The sequence below is a fragment of the Acartia tonsa genome, chromosome 4, assembly GCF_053477335.1.
Source record: "Acartia tonsa isolate MP-2025a chromosome 4, ASM5347733v1, whole genome shotgun sequence".
Lineage (NCBI taxonomy): Eukaryota > Metazoa > Arthropoda > Copepoda > Calanoida > Acartiidae > Acartia > Acartia tonsa.
The window spans coordinates 15,298,033-15,317,448 of NC_137263.1; the positions used below are offsets into that span (position 1 = coordinate 15,298,033).

At 30.9% G+C, this 19,416-nt stretch overlaps 2 protein-coding genes and 1 long non-coding RNA gene across 7 annotated transcripts in view; 1 reads left to right on the plus strand and 2 right to left on the minus strand.

Moving 5' to 3' along the window:
- LOC145318243 (uncharacterized) overlaps window positions 1-19,416 on the minus strand; it is a 32,521-nt gene that overhangs the window by 3,672 nt on the left and 9,433 nt on the right. The gene's annotated exons all lie outside the window — the stretch shown is intronic.
- Window positions 676-18,984, plus strand: LOC145316224 (uncharacterized). Of its 3 annotated transcripts, none has more exons than XR_013878379.1 (14): window positions 676-696; window positions 1,529-1,645; window positions 2,212-2,404; window positions 3,231-3,322; window positions 3,644-3,786; window positions 4,076-4,548; window positions 5,295-5,351; window positions 7,423-7,487; window positions 11,174-11,358; window positions 11,669-11,768; window positions 12,562-12,634; window positions 13,215-13,578; window positions 13,807-18,632; window positions 18,740-18,984. XR_013878379.1 is itself a non-coding variant. In XM_080156602.1 (13 exons), the coding sequence occupies exons 2-13, from the start codon at window positions 1,591-1,593 to the stop codon at window positions 14,821-14,823; spliced, it is 2,817 nt and encodes a 938-aa protein (XP_080012728.1). In that variant the 5' UTR covers window positions 676-696; window positions 1,529-1,590; the 3' UTR covers window positions 14,824-18,984. The 3 variants fall into 3 exon arrangements, 1 of the variants encoding a protein (XP_080012728.1); XR_013878378.1 differs by having other exon boundaries at window positions 13,807-18,627; XM_080156602.1 differs by having other exon boundaries at window positions 13,807-18,984.
- Window positions 8,959-9,992, minus strand: LOC145318242 (uncharacterized). 3 transcript variants are annotated; one of them, XR_013879269.1, is made up of 3 exons: window positions 9,887-9,992; window positions 9,429-9,478; window positions 8,959-9,127 (listed from the first exon to the last, which is right to left on the minus strand). It is a non-coding gene; the product is annotated as an uncharacterized LOC145318242 (long non-coding RNA). The 3 variants fall into 3 exon arrangements; XR_013879267.1 differs by lacking the exon at window positions 9,887-9,992 and adding an exon at window positions 9,818-9,866; XR_013879268.1 differs by lacking the exon at window positions 9,887-9,992 and adding an exon at window positions 9,814-9,865.

The following is a 19,416-nucleotide window of genomic DNA, read 5'->3' on the forward strand; positions in this document are numbered from 1 at the left end:
AATCCTTTTATAATGCTTATAAAATAACAGGATTTCTGTCTGTCTGTCTTTACCGAAAGATCTCGCTAGCGGCTGAATCGATATGGTTCTCCTTTACAATGTACTGGGAAATTGTTTATAACTATTTTTGCGCTAGTTTCCTATGATATAAAGTAGTAAGGTTTTTAACATAGCCCAAAAGCTATGGGTGAATCAACTGGTAAGTTTTGAAGTTTATGATATTTTTTTATTAATTTTTTATAGACATATTGTATAATATCGAAGAAAAATAAAATTGCGCTTGCGCAATTTGGCAAGAAAAAACACATTTTAAATTGATTTTTTTACAAAAATAAATCACTATGTTCGATGTTTGACGTAAAATATTTCTAAAAAGAGCAAATGAAAATGAATATACGTGGATATTTTGACAGGGGGAAATTGTCGTGCACTTAGGTTGCTAACATGGAACTCATTTATTGGTTAAATCGTTCGTCTAGTAGGAGGGGAGGGAAATAGGATTATTATTTTTAAGCCCGCTACGAGTTTCATTTATTAGAGATCATCAATATCTTGTGTAACATCCAAGATATATCCATTAGGGGGGAAATGTCTGCATATAAAATGTCCAAAATCGTGTAAACAAGAAAAATATGTGATCAGCTGATTGATAAACACAACAGACAACAAATGAACCAACCGCGCTAAGTTAAAACCGTGAGTTCTTGGTTATCAGACTTTTTTTTGTATTTTACTGTTTTAGTATGTTTTTATCAATTTTCTATTAAAAAATAATTTATATTTTTAATTTTTGTTTGATTTGAGTTATTGAAAATAAGTGAAAAGGGATAGTTGCACAAAGTGCATTTCAAAAAGATAATTTTAAGCATAAGTTACAAATATGCCATCAAACATATAATTTTGTATTACAACAATTTTGTTAAACAATTAGACATCACTAAATAAGTCGTCATGCTGTTTTTGTAAAGATAAGCCAGCTTTCAAATTTCATTTATCACAAAAATACGATTTTCAAGTCTTGATAGCGCAGAAAATTGAAATTCTTTTAAAAATATGCTCTATACATGTAGTTTAAACCATTGACCAGGAAAAAATGTTCAGTTCACTAATTTCATGTTTAAATGTATTTCGATCATGCAACACTACCCCTTTAATCTAAATTTAATTGGCAATTTTATATTCTTCATCGAATAAAATGTATTATGTTATCTATATAGTTAAACTAGTTACTTCGCCCCTAGCCTTAATTTAATGGAGAATGGTGGTGATCAGGAAAATATCTTAAATGTACTCCAAGACATTTATAAAGAATTTCTAAAAAATACAGCTGATTTTAAATAATATTTAGCTTCAGACGAAAACTAAAATTATACATAGACACAACGACGGTTTTATGAGAAAAAATGATGGGCTATTTTTATGAATAGGTATATAGTTTTGATTTAATGTATATAAGTTTGGCATCATTCCCGGAAGTGGCTTAAAAATCTCATGTTTTCGTTCATTAATATTACTCTTTTAATTTTAGAATCACGCTTGGGGCCATGACACTCATAATTAAAAGCTGCTGAACGAATTATATTACTAAAAATGTGTGATAATATTCCTTGTGAATTATGCCAATTAGGCCCAGATCCTGTGTTAGGTAAATCAACGTCACATATTAAAATTAAAACAAAGTATCTTCCATAACTCATAAATTGGTATCTTAAATAGACGTCCAAGGGTGGGTGAAAGTGGTGTTTATTTCCCACAAACTTTGAAAAACCATCATTTTATCCTACTTAAAATTTTTAAAAAAATATATTATACTACCTCTCTCAAACCTTTGAAACCTCTCATTTTACCCCCCCCCCCCCCCCCCCTAAAAATAATAAGCTTGGACGTCCTTGGTATTTTCATTGAATTTTTAAAAGTGAAATGAAGAAAATCTAAATTTTTACCCCCTATTACCATGTATCGTTAATTCCCATAATTTTTATCCATTTATTAACCACAAATGCTTTGCAGAGTCAAAAATATTGCCACATACAAATTTAGAGAGATAATAGTTTCGTATTATTTACTACCAATACTTTAAATGTCTGTTTTTTTAAGCAAACTAAAAAGAATATTTCTAAATGCACTGAACACACTACCATATAGCGGATATCAAAGTAAAAAAACAATAAAAAATATTATTTATATTCATACGTATGTGACGTGATTTAGGCGAGGCTATTAAAACCTGGAAAGGCTATGCTCATGTTAATTGTATTCGCCTGCTGAAACTGTCACTGCCGTGTGATGAAGAAGAATACTCAAATAGAAATAATGAACTATCCAGTAAATGTAATCATTGTCACAAAAGTCAGGCACTAGCTAAATGTCGGGAGCCTTCTTGTCAAAAAACATATCATCTTAGGTAAGGCTTATTTTACCAGTATGGCTTCGAAACCGATTAATATCAGCTGGATTAGAATCTATTCTCAGTCATACTGAAAAATCATGTATAGCATCGTATTACAGACAAATTTCCACGAATATTAAATAATAATCATAAAATGAATAAAACCGGTTTAATCTAATACTTTTCCATTATAATATCCGCGGAAAGTAGTCTATAATATGGTACAAACTATTATTGAAACCTAATAGCCAGCCCATTCTTTAATAAGAGTATGTCTTCGTTACGTCCTCTTTTATTTATTAAAGATTTGTATATATTATTACGTCTTAAATGCTTCCTTGTTCATTGGACTGTTTATTTTGAAAACTTTGAGAGTTGATGTGTGTATGTCTGCGCTATATTTACTGGGCAGAATCTTCTATTTCTGCTATGCTTGATAGGTTCAGTAATCTAAATGGATAAGACAATGGACGATAAATTGATATACAATATATCCCCAGTGATAATAATTAAAATTATCGCGTCAGTATATTTAAGTTATTTGTTGAAATGTTTGAACACGGTTTGAAGCAACCAATTAAAATTCAATATAAGTACCCAAATTTTTTGAGCCAAGGAATTGGATAACGATGTTATAAAACTTTGGGTACCAGTGAACTTCAAAGTTCAATGTCCCGACTCTCCCTGGGTAGGTCCAGGAAAAAAAATTATATCCCCCAAGTACCGATTCAAATTTATATAGAGTTAATATTCTTCCCACTAATAGGTCAAAGCCCCTAGAGGCATTGTGGGTATCTTCCAGTATTTACATAATACAGTACCAATGGATATTTTTTTTCAGTTGTATATTGCCAGCTAAGGGACACATTGAGTTTGAAAAACTGGTTATTTGCTGTAAAGATCACACATTAAGAAAATCTACGAAAAGATTAGGTAAACTATTTTTCATATTATTGACAGTGATAAATAGGTATTAGGTTTTAACTTTTTAAGACTTACCAATTAAAAAGAAAACTTTATCCTTATATCAATAAAACAGGACAAGGAGCTTTCTAACTGCTGGGCCTTAATGGTTTTCCTTAACAGTGGAGCTTCTCATAGGTCAATGGAAGGTTTATTACTTTTGGGAGGGGATCGTACATACTACCTTCCAAGGAGAAATAATACCTACCTGCTAAACAAAAATGTTTCGCTTCAAAGAAAGCATTCAAAAGCAAAAGTGATATTATTATTAAATGACTTGATTATTTTTAGGTGAGTGTTGCAAGTGTAACCAGAAAGTGATTGACAAGGAAGGATTCTTGTTGCTCTGCTGCAGCAACTATTTGCATGTCAAGTGTGCCTGGGATCTTACCCTATCAAACTTTGTCCATTGTCCAGACTGTGATGACAAGGAGGTAACTTTTTTGATAAATAAAATGGTTCAGCAGTTACTCTCCTAGTAGGGCCTGTCCGACGGATCAAATTGAAAGTTTAGATTATATCCCATAACAAATTCAGGATCTATGAGAAGCTATATTGTATAAGAGAACATTATCGGTTCAGCGGTTAGCGAGATCCTCCGGTACATAAAGACTCATATAAGAATGCAGCCCTGATTTATATACAGTTGTATATTATGATTGGTTGGCAAAAAAAAACTTAATTCAAAAAGATTATACAATATACATTAAATATTTTTTTTAGGATTTCCAGATAGATCTTGAGATGAATGGTGTTTATATTCCTGGAACCAAGAAACAAATACAATTTATCCAAGAATTTAAAACATGTGTTGAAGAAATATTTATAAAAGAAAAGGTTTTACCACTCATTAACCTCAGCAGTGATAGCAATGGATCATTTGAGAGCAGCGTGACCTCAGCCTCTACTATTATCGAGGCAACAGGCAGACCTAGAAACATCAATCATGACAAAACAGTAGAAGAATGTGATAATACTATTCCTATTAACGGTCATATAAATGAGACTGAAGTTGCAACACCTGTGAACAAGCTGGTTACATGTATATCTGAAGATATATGCATTGATAGCGATGACTCAACTTCTCAGTTTGAAATTGCTGCCAACCGAGGCCAGAAAAGAAAAAGTTTCACCGAAGATGATTCAAACATGTTTCACAAAGAAAGGGAAATTCTGGATACTATCATTATTTCAACAGGAAAAAATATCTTTCTAACATGTTGCTAGTATTTCGTCCAATTTTCATTAAGGGGGGGGGGGAGTTTGTACAGTTATAGGAAATGAATATTCAGTATCAAATTTTGCCCTGGCCGTGTGGGCTTGTTTTTATAGTTATCAACTTAATTCTTTTTGTAAGCTCTCTTATATGATTGGATCTACCTGTAAAATTTTGAAAATTAAATTTTGGGACTTTCCCTCTAGGGGCTAGTGGGGCAAAAGACCCCCCCAAACACTAAAATTTTAAGTTATGAGCTTATTTTTAAAGATATCAAGCCCACACGGCCAGGGCAAAATTTGATACTGAATTTTCATTTCCTATAACTGTACAAACTTCCCCCCCCCCCCCTTACTCAGATAATACATAAATAGCCTTCAGTATATAATACCTACTTGTAATACTTGTAAGGCTGTGGACCTACGTGTGCCTCCTTAAAATCTGGAGGGGAGGGTAGCCAACTGAAGCGTTCCTATTAATGACCTGTTGAGCACAGATATCCTCCCCCTACTCATTTACAAAATAGGTTGGAAATAAGGAGTTGGATAGTTTTTTCCCCTATTGCTAACCCCTGCGGGTTACACAGTACCAAACATAACCGAACCTGACCTAAATTGATAATAAAAATACTATTCCCCCACCTTTATTTTACAATTAACATGACAAAAATAAACAATTAGGCCGAACAATATCTGATCAACACGCAATGATATTTTTGTTGTAATTAGATGAATCAGACACATGTAGTTCTGCTAGTGGATCTATCAGTAGTTTTAATGCGAGGTAGGTTAACATTTTCTGCATTTCAAGCTGGGACGTCAAAGTTCTTTATTTCAAGGGGGGTAAAATGATGGATTTAAAATGTATGATGGGAGTAATCTAATTTATTTTAAAATTTAATGGGATGAAATAAGGGGTTTCAATGTTTGAGAAGGAGGGTAAACAAGTCTTTACCCCCACCCTGGGACGTCTATGACTTAAAGCTACATTTTTTCGAAATTAAGATTTTCACTTTCGCTTTTGAAAATATACTGCTTACAATTTTTGATTGATTTTTTTTATCTACTAATAAGGTCGTCTGTAAAATATTTTTAAATACAATTGAGCACATTTTCCCTCGAGTAATTTTAGGGAAAACTATACCTAGCGAAATGTAATCTAGTAGGTTATGTTTAGTTTTATGTCTCTTTATCAGTCAAAATAGCTGAAAAAAAACTATGCTTACATCAACATCATCAATAGTTATAAACATATAATATCAGAGACGTGACTAAATATTAAAAGGATGCTGAGAATATTAGAGCATTTATTCAAAATGTTCAGTAAAAACAGTCAAAAATTTTATAATACATATAAACATCCAATCAAAATACTCATATTTAGAAAAAGCTCAATTGTAACAAATAGCGAACCGTTAAAACCGCAGTATATTAATCTTTAATTAAAGTATAAGCTTGCTAATATTGACCTCATTTCTTGGTCAGTTCGTTCATCTAGTAGAATGGGATGGGTGTTATCGATTCTTACCTTACCCTTATACAATGTTATTTTTCTAATGTGATATTATAATACAGACATCTATTTCATAATAATCTCAAAAGAACGTGTCCTAACTTTTGTGATTTAAAAAAAAATAGCTAGTCGGTGTTTGTAGTAAGTAGTAGATGTAAAATGATCCATAGAATTAAGATATGCAATCGGTTTTTTGTAGACCTCTAATTTTCAAGTAATTTAGGTTTTTCAAAAAAAAATTAAGTTGGTTTTAAGGTACTAAAACGCAGCAAAAAAAGAAGAAAATTGCCATTATGTTCCAAAATAGTATGATCTTTAATTTGACATCTTACTTTTTGAATTCTGTTAAGTAAGGTTTTTTTTTAATGCAACCATCTCGTAATCAATGTATAAATATTAAATGGCAAATCTGTCATAAATCACGTAGGAATCAACTTTTTGAAAAAAAATTTGCTTTAAATCATGTGAAATGATACAAAAAAAACATTTTTAGATTTCTAGTACCAACAACTACCGGCTAGAACCGTTTGAAAACGTTTTGGAGCAGCAAAGAGTATTATGTGGAAATAGGTTTCGTGATTATTTGCCTATAAAATTGCCCAAAAAATGGCTAAACGGCTGAGCTGTTAGCTGTTACATTTCCAACTTTTTGTTCGATTTAGGAAAAATAGACCTACCAATTTATGCAAAATTTCAGATCGAAATTCGAATTCTAAGTGCCATTTATACATTGATTACGAGATGGTTAACCCCCCCCCCCCCTTATTGAAAAAATCTATTTTGTTGAAGCCCTTTAATCAAAACTTTGAACTTTGTTTGCTCGTCACGAATGGGTAAAACAAAATCACAAAAGTTAGGACACGTTCTTTAGCCGAATTGATAAAACACCTTTATTTGTTCCGATATTTGTTCTTCCTGCTGAATAAATAAATCTTTACACAGAATTACAATTTTCATTTTGGAAAGAGAGCAAATAAATTAACAGAGTGGTTTTATTATATTCCCAATATTAAGATTACTACATTTATTTGCTAAATAGAATATTACTTTCGATTCGAAGTGTCTTTTGATCAACTTTGAGTTTCATTATTACTTCGATCTTGCACCAGATTATCAAGTACTCTAGATAATAAAGTAAAACTCAGAGCTGGCCAAAATAACGTCCCCTCTCCCAGGCTTCCAATCACACTCTTTACCCCATCCTCTACCCTCCTACTGTATGAACGAACTGACAAATAAAAGGTGTACATTTTAGCAACCTAAAGTAACGACAATTTTTCCTGTCTTAATATCCACGTAGGTATATTCTATAATCATTAGAATATGTAATCTCTGATTTTAGATTTGGACACAAGAAGAGAAGAAAGGTAGAGAGATGGCTGACAAATAGTAATCTATCATCAAAACAGGAATTTAAAGATCAATTCTATTTTTTTGCTGATTAAAATAATAATTGGAAAGGGGAAAGGTTTTATTAAAATCAAGCAAGCTAGTCCGATATGGGTTGTTAGATAGAGGAGCTTTATACATATCCTTATTAATAATATCCTGGTAAAGCCTATTTATGCTCGGGGCGGAGCCGCTAGTTTTACCTGAACAAAATATATAGGTGGTTTAGTAAGTCTCGGAATAGTTTTTATTGTATTTAATGAGATAATGTTGCTATTATCATATTCAAAATAAATACAATAATAACCTTTAAAATATTTAAACACTAGTCTCTTATTGGACATAAAATGACATCCAATAAGAAAAAGGAATAAAAATATGGGAAAGAAAATTATTTTTTTTCAAAATTAATTCTAGGCATATTGGAATAATAAATATAGGGGAAAGAAAATTATTTTTTTTCAAATTTATTTCTCTTCATACTGGAATAAATATTAATTTTTTTTAATTTTACTATCAACCAATAAGATATAGGCATGTTATCATAAAAATTTAGAAAACAATAATTTTTATTCCAACATTATCAAAATTAAAGGAATTGACAAAGAAATAATAATTTTTTCCAAACTTTTACTACCTCATGCCTATTTCTTATTGGTCAACATCAGAATTTAAAAAGAATAAAAAATTTTCCAACATTTTCATAATTATAAAGTCTCACGTATTGAAAAAGGAATTTTAAAAAAAAATAATTTTTATTCCAAAATTTACTACATCATGCCTATTTCTTATTGGTTGACACCAGGATTTTAAAAAAAATAATATTTTTTCCAACATTTTCATAATTATACAATTTCATATTTTAAAGAAAGGAATTGATAAAAAAAATTTATTCCAAACTTTTACTACATCATGCCTATTTCTTATTGGTTGACACCAGGATTTAAATAAAAATAATATTTTTTCCAACATATTCATAATTATACAATTCATATTTTAAAGAAAGGAATTGATAAAAAAAATTTTATTCCAAACTTTTACTACATCATGCCTATTTCTTGGTTGACATCAGGATTGTTAAAAAAATAATATTTTTTCCAACATTACACAATTAGGAAATTTCTTATTTTGAAAAAGGAATTTATACAAAAGAAATAATTTCTATTTCTAACTTTTTCTATATTATGCCTATTTCTTATTGGTTGATTCTAGGATTAAAAGAACATAGTATTCCAACATTAAAAAAAAGATGCAGCTAAATTATTTTAGGGTATATTTTTTGTTACAGACAAAGCCCAAGCTTTTTCTGAGGGGGGAGACCCCCCTCAACCCCCCCTTCCCCTGAGGGGGGAAACCCCCCTCGACCCCCCCCCCGACGCTCACAGAATCTTTTAAAACATTACACTTAAAACTAACAAAAGTTTAAACATTCAGGAAAACTCGAGTTATAGAGTAGGTTTGCCAAACAAAAATTTTATAAATACACAAATAAATCAAATTAACATTTATTTTAGGGTAAACATTTAACAAAATAGATATAAAATAACCAGTTGATTTCTTCATGTGTAATTTTGCAAGCAGACACCAAAATCGTTGCCACATCTCCAAGTGACTTTTACATAACCAATAACAAGCAGAATGGAAGGAAGCTAATTCTCCTAAAATATAACAATTATTTTGATAGGTTGGTAATAAAATCTATTTGTCTTTCTATTAAAGCATTAATCTTTGCAATTTTAAAATCACAAGTTTAATATTTATAGGACAATTATAACATGTCTAAGTTTGTTAATATTGATGTACTTACCAACAGAAAGTCCGTCAGGCAGACACACGGACAGACAGACTTACGGACACAGATTTACAAACAGACAGATGTGGATAAACAGTTGAAGTGTCATACAGACGAATGAACAAACGGGCATTAATTATAGAGAAGCTAGATTTACCAAAACTTACCATGCAAACTCTCGCAGCAAAAAATGGTAGATTCAAGTTTTCTGACAAGCCTAAAATATTTTATATAATTATATTTCTTATAAAAATATTGATAATAATAGCTGCGCCCCCAAGCTTCCATGTACAAAGAATGGACAGAAAAAAATGGCCTAAAACCATCCCAGGACCTATGTAAAGCTAAACTGAAAAAAAACATTCGGACCAGTAATTTCTGAGATCATAAGTATCAGACAAAAAACATTAATACTTTATGTAATAGTTCAAGACATTAATAAAGCTTCCCTGAAAAGTACAATTTAATCGAACAAGCATTTTTTTTAGATAATTAGCTTCAGGCAAAAAAAACAATGTACTTTATATAATAAAATAACACTGAACAAAATACCTACGTTTTATCTCACATAACCTCCGCCTAAACCAATGTTCAAATGATTACTAAGTTAAAAATATTGTCGTACATTAAATTAAAGAACTTTATAGGTCAGCTGAATCTTAGTTTCCGATTTTGTATGTGTCACCGTCATCCTATCTAAATATTTACTACTAGTTTAAAAAGCTTCAAACTTCTAAAAAAATCAAAATTTAGTTTTCACAACTATTTTTACGTTTTATTAAATGGAGTTCCAATTAAAAAAAGGGAGGACTTATACTATGGGTAGGGGGGGGGGGCGTTGGGGATTAATAGAAAAACTATTATACCCCCCCCTTTCCTTTCAGCTTTTCCCTTTGACTGGATTAGCTGATAATAGCTTTTGCAATAGTTATGTAATCTGTCGTACAACTTTGGAAATCAGGGAACAAACGGGTAATCAATTTTTAGTTGATCATTTTATTTTCAGAAAAAAGGGGTAAATATAAAGATTTCAAATAATTAGCTAAAATGAAAAATTAAGTTATTTTCATAAAACAGAAAAATTTCATTGTTACAAAAAGGAAGGTATAAAAAATATATTTTTGAAGAAAATATTTATCTTTTGAAGAGAGAGAGGGGAAGAGATAGAAATAGCATGTGAGTGAGAGAGAAAAAAAGAATTAGATGAAGTGGGGGGAGGGGGGTTAATATATAAGTGAAAGAAGAGAGAATGAGACGGGGTATGGGGAGGGAGGGGAAAAGGAAACAGACAGAAAGAGAGAGAGGAGAGGGAAAGAAAGGCACAGAGAACCAATGAACGTACAGTATAATTACCCTTGTAATATGTATTATTTCAGTTTTGAGTTTTTAAGACAGAGTTTTAAATCCAACAAACCCAAGTATCGTATTTTAATAATATTGTTAATACAATAAAGGTCATTTAAAATCATTTCATCAATATTAAGGTCAAGTGACAAAAATTTTAATTTCCACCTACTTCGCCCCCACCCACAGGGGGGGCAACAGTAGACGGACAATTCAAATTTTTGATCACATGACCAAATTGTTGAAATAAATTTAAAATCCTTTATCACATTCACAATATTACGAAAATATGATAAATAACTATATAAAAAATAATAAGACAAATCTTTTATGAAATCAGTTATTGAAAAACTAGCAATAAGTGGTTATTCTTTGTCCTATCCAGAGACACTTGGATAGGACAATAAGTGCTATCTTAATCTTCAATGTTTCAAATTTTGTTTTATGTTGGGGGGAGGGGAGAACGGGTTGTAGATTAACATAACTTTCAAATTTCTCTCTATTTCCCTTCCTTTTTTATTTTTAAAAAGATTTAAACACGTTGAATAAGAGTTGATTTTTCAAAACTAGAAGGATGATTGCAATGAAGTTGAGAGTGTGACTAATGAAGTTGATGATATAATCAGTATTAGCAGCAGTGCAGATACAGGCCTCCAGCTGTTGCCCCTGGATTCACCTGTCTCCACACCATACAACTCACCTAGACCTAGTTTTAGCTCACGTATAACCGGCTCTGAGCAAGGCAATACCAAGGTAAAATATTTCTTTCTGCTTCTTAGGCTTGATTCAATAAATTCTAACTGATATATATTATCTCGTAGACTTTTTCTGTTAGTTTTGCGGGTTTTTCATTATTATATGCCAATATAGTCAGTAGTAAGCTGCCAATTTCTGTTTTTTTACCAAGATAGCTTAAATATTAAAATAGAAATAAGCAGCTGTAACCAACAACTGAACTAATTGGAAAAAAATATTTGGTAGTTCCAGCTAATCTTTAATGTAAAGTCACCTTTGATTTAGTTTCAAGTTGTTGATAACGAACAATAAACATCTGATAATCTAGGACGCCAAGAGAGAATCCTGGCACCAGTATGATAATATTGAGGAGTTTATGGGATCTGATATCAGTCACACGAGTCACCTTTCAAGACCTGCATATTCAGGTGACTAAGCTAGGATTAATATTTTTTTTTGTAGAGTTTCTCTAGAAGTCACCTGTGTCGGTATTTCTGTCAGTAACGCTCATACTTTTTATCTCGTAATTTTCTCTCAATTCACTTCCTATTTTCCATTTCTCCTGAGGTGTTTTTGTGAAAAATCCTCATAAATCACATGAGAAATCTACAAAAATAAAATCAAATCCAATCTTGTGTTAATAACCCTTCTATGATTTTTAAAAAATTGTAGATTTTTCATGTGAGTTATGAGGATTTTTCACAAAAACAATTGTGGTGAGGCAGCGATGCAGCAACCCTAATTTTTAAAAAAGAATTCACCTCTTTTTCTCTTTTTGGCAATGGCTTCTCCCTTTTTTATCTTTCTTTGTGAAATTGTATTTATTACCTGTTATTGAATATATCCTTCCTTATTTCATTTGTAAAAAAAATCAAGTTAAATTTTTCTTAAGATTCAAATTATTGGTTGAAAAGTTTGTACACTACTAGTAAGGAGTCAACCAGTCAAAATTCAATAAACGTATCCAATGTTTTTTAGCCAACAAATAATATAACGTAGTTATAAAAATTAGGGTGCAAAACATTATCATGTACTCTAATAAAATGAAACATGTAGCTGGCTAAAATAAAGCCCCCCACCCATCATCACCTTTTACCTCTACCCCTCCCCTCTTATCTGATGAACGAATTGACCATTAAGTTATGTCCATTGACAACAATTTTTTCCACGTCATAATGTACCCACGTATATTCTATATCCACTAATATGATTTATATTTAGTGAATCACATTGATCCGACAGACAAGATTTCTAATCAACCTTTTACAAATGTTTGCAATATTGATATGCAAAGGTAGTTATTTTATTAATACAAAATATAATCCTATTATATAAAGATTTTTTTGTCTGAAGATTAAGATTTCAATAACTGAACTGATTGAGTTCTACATATAAAGGAAGCGATACGTAGGTCCAAGAAAGGTTTTAGGCTATTTTTCAAACTCCTTTAATACTGAGCAATTTAAAAGGATCACCCCCTATTATATTGTTAAATTAGTTGAAATTATTTACTAATTTTGCCTAATTGGAATAATTCTAGTGGTAATTTTGTAGTAAAATCGGGTATAGTCCCTTTCGTGACAACGCCACTTAAGGGGCGTTTCAAGGTATTTTCACGGTAGCTTTTTCCCTATTTCTAGCCCATGCTGGGTTAATTGCCTAACCCTGTGGGTCAATAACCTAACATAACCTAAAATGACCTATCAAAAGCTACTGTGAAAATACTACGAAACGCTCCTTAAGAGGCGTTGTCATGAAAGGGACTTAACACGTAAAATCTTTAAAATGGACCGTTCTAGTTTATTTTTAAAAAATGATGTATTGATAAAAGAAAGAGGCATTTGAATTCATATTTTATCTTTTTCTTTTTATAGAGACATACAAGATGAGTTCTATACTAGTGAAATACTTCGAGGTAGCTCAGATAATCCAAGAAACAATCAAAATTTAAACAAAAAAGCAAATCATAAGAATGAAAACCAAAGAGAAAAAGATGATTCAAGCAAATCTACAAGAAAATCATCAACCTCAAGAACAGAAATTTCTCCCAAAGAAAGTGTAAAGAAGAGTAAACGAAACAGCATAGTCACAGAAAAATCAGCTGATATTGACCAGGGGTCCCGAAAATTGCCGCGTCGAAAATCAGCTGAATTGGCGGATGCAAAGATGAAAAGAACCCCAACAAAAGAACAGAACGGTATAAATAAAGGAAAAAGAAAACGGGATGGATCGAAGGAGGTAAATTTTTAATCAGTTTTAATGGCTATCTATTTTTCAATAAACCCGGTTATATTTAACCCGAATAGATTGGAGGGAGGGGGGTTTAGAGAAACTAAAACTTTTATGTGGCCTTTTAGTAGCGAAGCTACTTTATTATTATAATTTAAATATTTCTATTTTAAAAATGTAAAAAACATTAATTTCCGGTTTTAAAAGTATGGTAAATTATACCACCGTTTTTTTCAGACTAGCCTACCAGAGAGAAAGAAAGCTAGAAGATCTCTTGACCGCAGTTGTAAAGATGATAATTCTCCAAGTAAAAATGATACTCAATCCAAGCCTGAAGCTGCAAAGACAATTCAAATGAAAACAAAGAAGTCTGCAGAGAAAACAAAAGAAAATTCTGCAAAAAAGAAGCAGAAAAAGAGTTTTCCAAAATCAGTTTTTAAAGAGTTGTCGGAGCGGTCTATTATTCAGAACAGGAATGGTGTGCCATGGAACCAAGCTGAGGAGATATTTCTACAGGAATGCTATGATGGAGTACCCCAGCTGTTAAGAAATAATATTCAGGAATTTATTGACGTCAACAGGGGTGAGAAACAAATTTTGCTGATGTGGAATGATTTTATGATCAGAAAGAGTGCTGCGGGTTTTGTACATCTGCCTCAACTCTGCAAAGAGTTTCTACACATCCATGGGGGTGCAATAATACAAGAAAATTTATACAGAAACTGCATATTACATTTTACAAACTTGGAACACAGTGGCCTCATTGACTGTGCTCTGCATTTGGAGTTGGTCAATATTTTACAAAAATTTATAGATTCATCTGCCTCAAAAATCTCGAAAGTTGTTTGTGATGAGAATAATGAAGCATCTACCTCAAGTGAAATAGATGATATCTTAGCAAGTACACCTGCCAATGAAAATGATTCTGCAAATGAGCCCCTCAGTACAACTGCACAATCGCAACCCAGCTCACCAAAGCCTGAATCAAGCTCGGCATCATCCGGCGGCTCAAAACCAGCTGTTCAACTATCTACCTTCAGTGATACATCATTCGAATATGAGTCCGAAAAAGATTATTTAGTGGATGTTTCTGCAAACTTTACTAATCGTCTAGAGGACTCGCCGCAATCACCATCAGTGAAAGTTTGCAAAGACTCCAACACAAGTGTTTCATCCAGTGACTATGGAGCTGAGTTTAAGAGATGGCTGGATAATTACCGTCGTGTACCAGCTGAGAAAGAGCTTGTAACTTAGGATTAATCATTGTCATACAGTAAATGTTATTTTCCATTGTATATTTATTTGATTCTCATAAACCATTGCAGTTATTAATATGTAAACACCTATTTTTTTAAAATAAAATAATTATCTACTCAATATTAAAAGCCATGCTAGTTACATGTTCTACATTGCCAAAAGTGCCCTTAATTAGAAGATTTATTGGCGAAATTTATGCTTATAATTTAATTCAACATATCCCACTTACAGTTAAATGTGTTGGCATTACTATTGAAATTTTTTTGGCAATATTTTGGTTTGAGCTAAATATAACTACTATAGTATACAGTATACATATTTACACATAAGAATAGTTTATTCTCTTTCAATGTATAACTGTAAGTGGTTATTTTTTTTATTATACAGGGGGATATATTTTTCAAGAAATGAAAATTTCTTTCCCCTTACCTCTTTTTATTATTTTCCCAATTCATATAGTAGAAATACACAATAAATCCTTATTTAAAAAAATAGAAAATATACCTAGGTACACCCCTATTTTTTATGGCTTCAAATATTTTCTGTTTTTTGTAATATGTAGTTTATTGATTGATTGTATGGATGAAAAATATGTTTAATATTATTCCAATTTAAGGATCACAAATGTTCCTTTGTTAGGTTTGGATTTAAAAAGAAACTTACCCTTCCCCTTTGAAAAACCAAAAATATTTATTGAAAAAACAATTACCTATTTTATTGGATATTTTTCTAACGTAATTCCCTAATATCTTCAATTTCACAAGGGGGCGGGGTGCATTTATGCTTTTTTGCCGTAAGGGTAAGCGTTTAAGAATATAAAACAGAAGTAGAACGCTATAGTTTGGCTTTTATCTCCCGCCGGTTTTTTTTGCTTAACCAAACTTAAATGTGCTATCTTGTTTTCAAGTCTTGAAACACTTTACTTTACGGCAGAAAAAAAAGCTTTAATGCCCACCACAATTCCCATCCCTTTATAGAACAGAGCTTTAGGTGTTGTTTTAAGTCTGATTTGATACGTGTACCTAGTAAAAAGTGCCTATAAAAAAATACTGCCATTTCTAATTTTCCTAAACTTGTTAGGTAAAGTGTAAATATATTTAGTCATATTTTTAATATTGTTGAATATCTAGCACAATTTGAAAGATGATTTCAATATCTTATATTTTTTTGCATGTAATAATATTATTAACCAGTTTTAGTTTTAAATTATAGCGTCATAATAATGTTTAAAATTGTCATTTAAAACGAGTTTTTGGGCATTGTTCATTCGATAAAGAAGTACATTAGTAATATTGTTATACCTACCTAGCTAATAACCAGCTGAAAGTTTTATATTATCGCGGCAAAATAATGCTTTAAATTGTCATTTTAAAGCATATTTTTGGGCTTTGTTTTATTTAATGAAGAAGTACATTAGTAATATATTACTATACCTACCTAGCTAATAACCAGTTGAAAGTTTATATTATCGCGGCAAAATAATGTTTTAAATTGTCATTTTAAAGCATAATTTTGGGCATTGTTCATTTAATAAAGAAGTACATTAGTAATATATTATTATACCTACATATCTAATAACCAGTTGACAGTTTAATATTATAGCGTCAAAATAATGTTTTAAATTGTCATTTGAAAGCATAATTTTGGGCATTGTTCATTTAATAAAGAAGTACATTAGTAATATATTATTATACCTACATAGCTAATAACCAGTTGACAGTTTAATATTATAGCGTCAAAGTAATGTTTTAAATTGTCATTTTAAAGCATATTTTTGGGCATTGTTCATTTAATAAGAAGTACATTAGTAATATATTGTTATATTGTTATATTTTTGGGCATTGTTCAATGTTCAATCATTAAAGAAGTACATTAGTAATATAAAAGGGAGGGGTTTTTTAATGCAACCATCTCGTAATCAGTGATTAAATGGCACTTAGAATTTAAAGGGATAGTTCTATGAAGTGTATTTAAAGAGTTAAGGTACTTAGAGTAGTGAACTTTTATATGTCTTAGTAGAATATATTAGGCATTGGATAGATATGATTATATGTTAAAGAATTTTTAACATTGACCAGGCCAAACTTTTTTTATTTGACAATATCTAAAAAAAGTTAAAGTGATTTGCCACATAAATTACATGAGAATGGTCTATTTTTTCCAAATATGTATAGCCAAAACACCAATATCAGAGAATCTTTTTCCACATATTTCACAAGAGTTATAAAAAAATTGAACAGGGGTTCCCCTTGGGACAAGTTACTTAAAAAACATAAAAAATAACGTCCGGTTCATTATAGGACAGGTTTTCTATAGATTCTTTTTTTAAAAATAAAGAAAACCGTCCGGTTTACTTACAATATACACATTATCTCACGCGAAAATAACTAAAACCATATATATATATAACCATATATATATATTTATATATAAAAAGACCATTCTCATGTAATTTATGTTGCAAATCACTAACTTTTTTAGATATTGTCAAATAAAAAAAGTTCGGTCAGGTCAATGTTAAAATTCTTTTTCACAATCATATCTATCAAATGCCTAATATATTCTACTAAGACATATAAAAAGATCACTACTCTAAGTACTATACTAAATATTTTATTGGTCATTCTTTGTTGTTATGTGTATTTTGTTGTATAAAAAGTTTGAAGTTCTATTAACTAGTAAATGCTATCTAAAGTTGTATTTATGACAAAAAAGTTTTTGCCATATATAACATGCAACGAAGTTGAAAATAAAAATGAAAACTCATTTTTTAAGGAAAATCCCTGGTCAAATCTTTAAATTTTAATCAATAACTTTATATTATGCACTACTACATAATTTAAAATAGAAAAAACTTCCAGTTCACTATTTTTTTTTTTAAATGCACTTCGTGAAACTATCCCTTTGCATCTGAAATTTAGGCATGAATAATCCTTGGTATGTCTATTTTCCCTAAATCGAACAAAAAGTTGGAAAAATAACGGTTAACGGCTGGCGGCTCAGCTGTTTTGCCAATCTTAAGAGCATATTAGTCACGAAACCTATCTCCACATAATGCTTTTTGTTGCTCAAAAACCTTATCAAACGGTTCTAGCCGGTAGCTGTTGGTACTAGAAATTTAAAAAATGGTTATTGCTATCATTTAACATGAATTAAACCAAAAATATGTTTTAAAAAGTTGATCCCTACGTAATTAATGATGAATTTGCCCTGAAAATAGGCAAAAAACGGCTGAGCCGCCAGCCGTTTACTTTTCCAACTTTTTGTTCGATTTAGGGAAAAAAAGACCTACCAAGGATTACTCATGAAAAATTTCAGATCGAAATTCGAATTCTAAGTGCCATTTAATCATTGATTACGAATTGGTTGCATTAACCCCCCCCCCCCTTATACCTACCTAGCTAATAACCAGTAGAACGATTTATTTCATAGCAGCAAAATAATGTTTTAAATTGTCATTTTGAAACATGTTTTGGGGAATTATTCTTTCATTCACTAAATAAGTACATTAGTTTTATTGTTTGTCTTATTCATTTTTTTTTAAATCCACATATTTTTTCATTTGGAAATTTTTTATGTAAGGAATGTTTTTTTTTATGTTACTTATTATCGCTCTTTTAATTAATGCTCTTTTGAACATAACAAGGCATTTGACAACACAAAATCTCATTTATACTTTTCGAGAATTTATGGTCATGTAATATGTATGATAATAATTTTAAAAATTTCCAATGAATGTTATGTTTCAGTTTTTAATCCTAATTTGAACTGTTTTTAATATTTTTTCTAATGCCGAGAGAGGTAAGGTACCTAAAAAATACTATTTTGCTTAAAATATTCAATAAGGATTCTAAAAAGATTTAGTAAAGAATTGTTTTATAATAATTCAAGTGGCAAATATTTTATTCTTTAGGTGCTCTGTATCTATACGTTTGCAACATATGAATAACATTTTCTTATTTGTCAATGGTGACTTCTCTCGTGGTAATTTAAATTTGCAAAATTCAAAAATAATACTTGAAGAAGAAAAATGAAAATTTTCTTTTTTATTTGCAGACAAGGCCCACACACAGACATGATATCCTAATATTTGTATTTTAGTATTTGTATTTATATTTTTGTATTTGTCATACCAAGTCAATACAATGTGACCATTTACATATTTCTGTTTATTCTTAGTTAAAAACAAGGATGACAACATCCATGAAAGCGAAGCTCTGAAACGGTAGGACAAACAAACATTAACACTTGCAGTATGTGATAGAACTGAATAATCAGAATATGAACTCTATAGCTCACGCCAGTCCGTCATTCTTGTTCATTGTACCAAAGTGTTATATACTATTTCAAACAAGGTAAAAAAACAATGTTTGCACCAAGTTAATCAAATATCTTTTAAAAAAACTTGTTATTCCTTTCCATCTATAAAGGGCCGTGCAAGCTTTTTATTTTGAGGCGGGGGGGGAAGGAAACATAATGTATTCATTTTAAATTTTGACGAGCTAAAATGAGAAGTTTAAACTTTTGAGGGGGTTAAAAAACCCTCTACCCCCCCCCCCCTTACTTGGTCATCTTGTTCCGATAGTTTCC

Excerpts from the sequence above, each read along its gene's own strand:
- LOC145316224 (XM_080156602.1), top strand. The coding sequence starts at position 1,591 with ATGTGTGATAATATTCCTTGTGAATTATGCCAATTAGGCCCAGATCCT. Across the intron at positions 3,323-3,643 it reads AAAATCTACGAAAAGATTAG|GTGAGTGTTGCAAGTGTAAC; the intron begins GTAAACTATTTT and ends GATTATTTTTAG. Across the intron at positions 5,352-7,422 it reads ATCAGTAGTTTTAATGCGAG|ATTTGGACACAAGAAGAGAA; the intron begins GTAGGTTAACAT and ends CTCTGATTTTAG.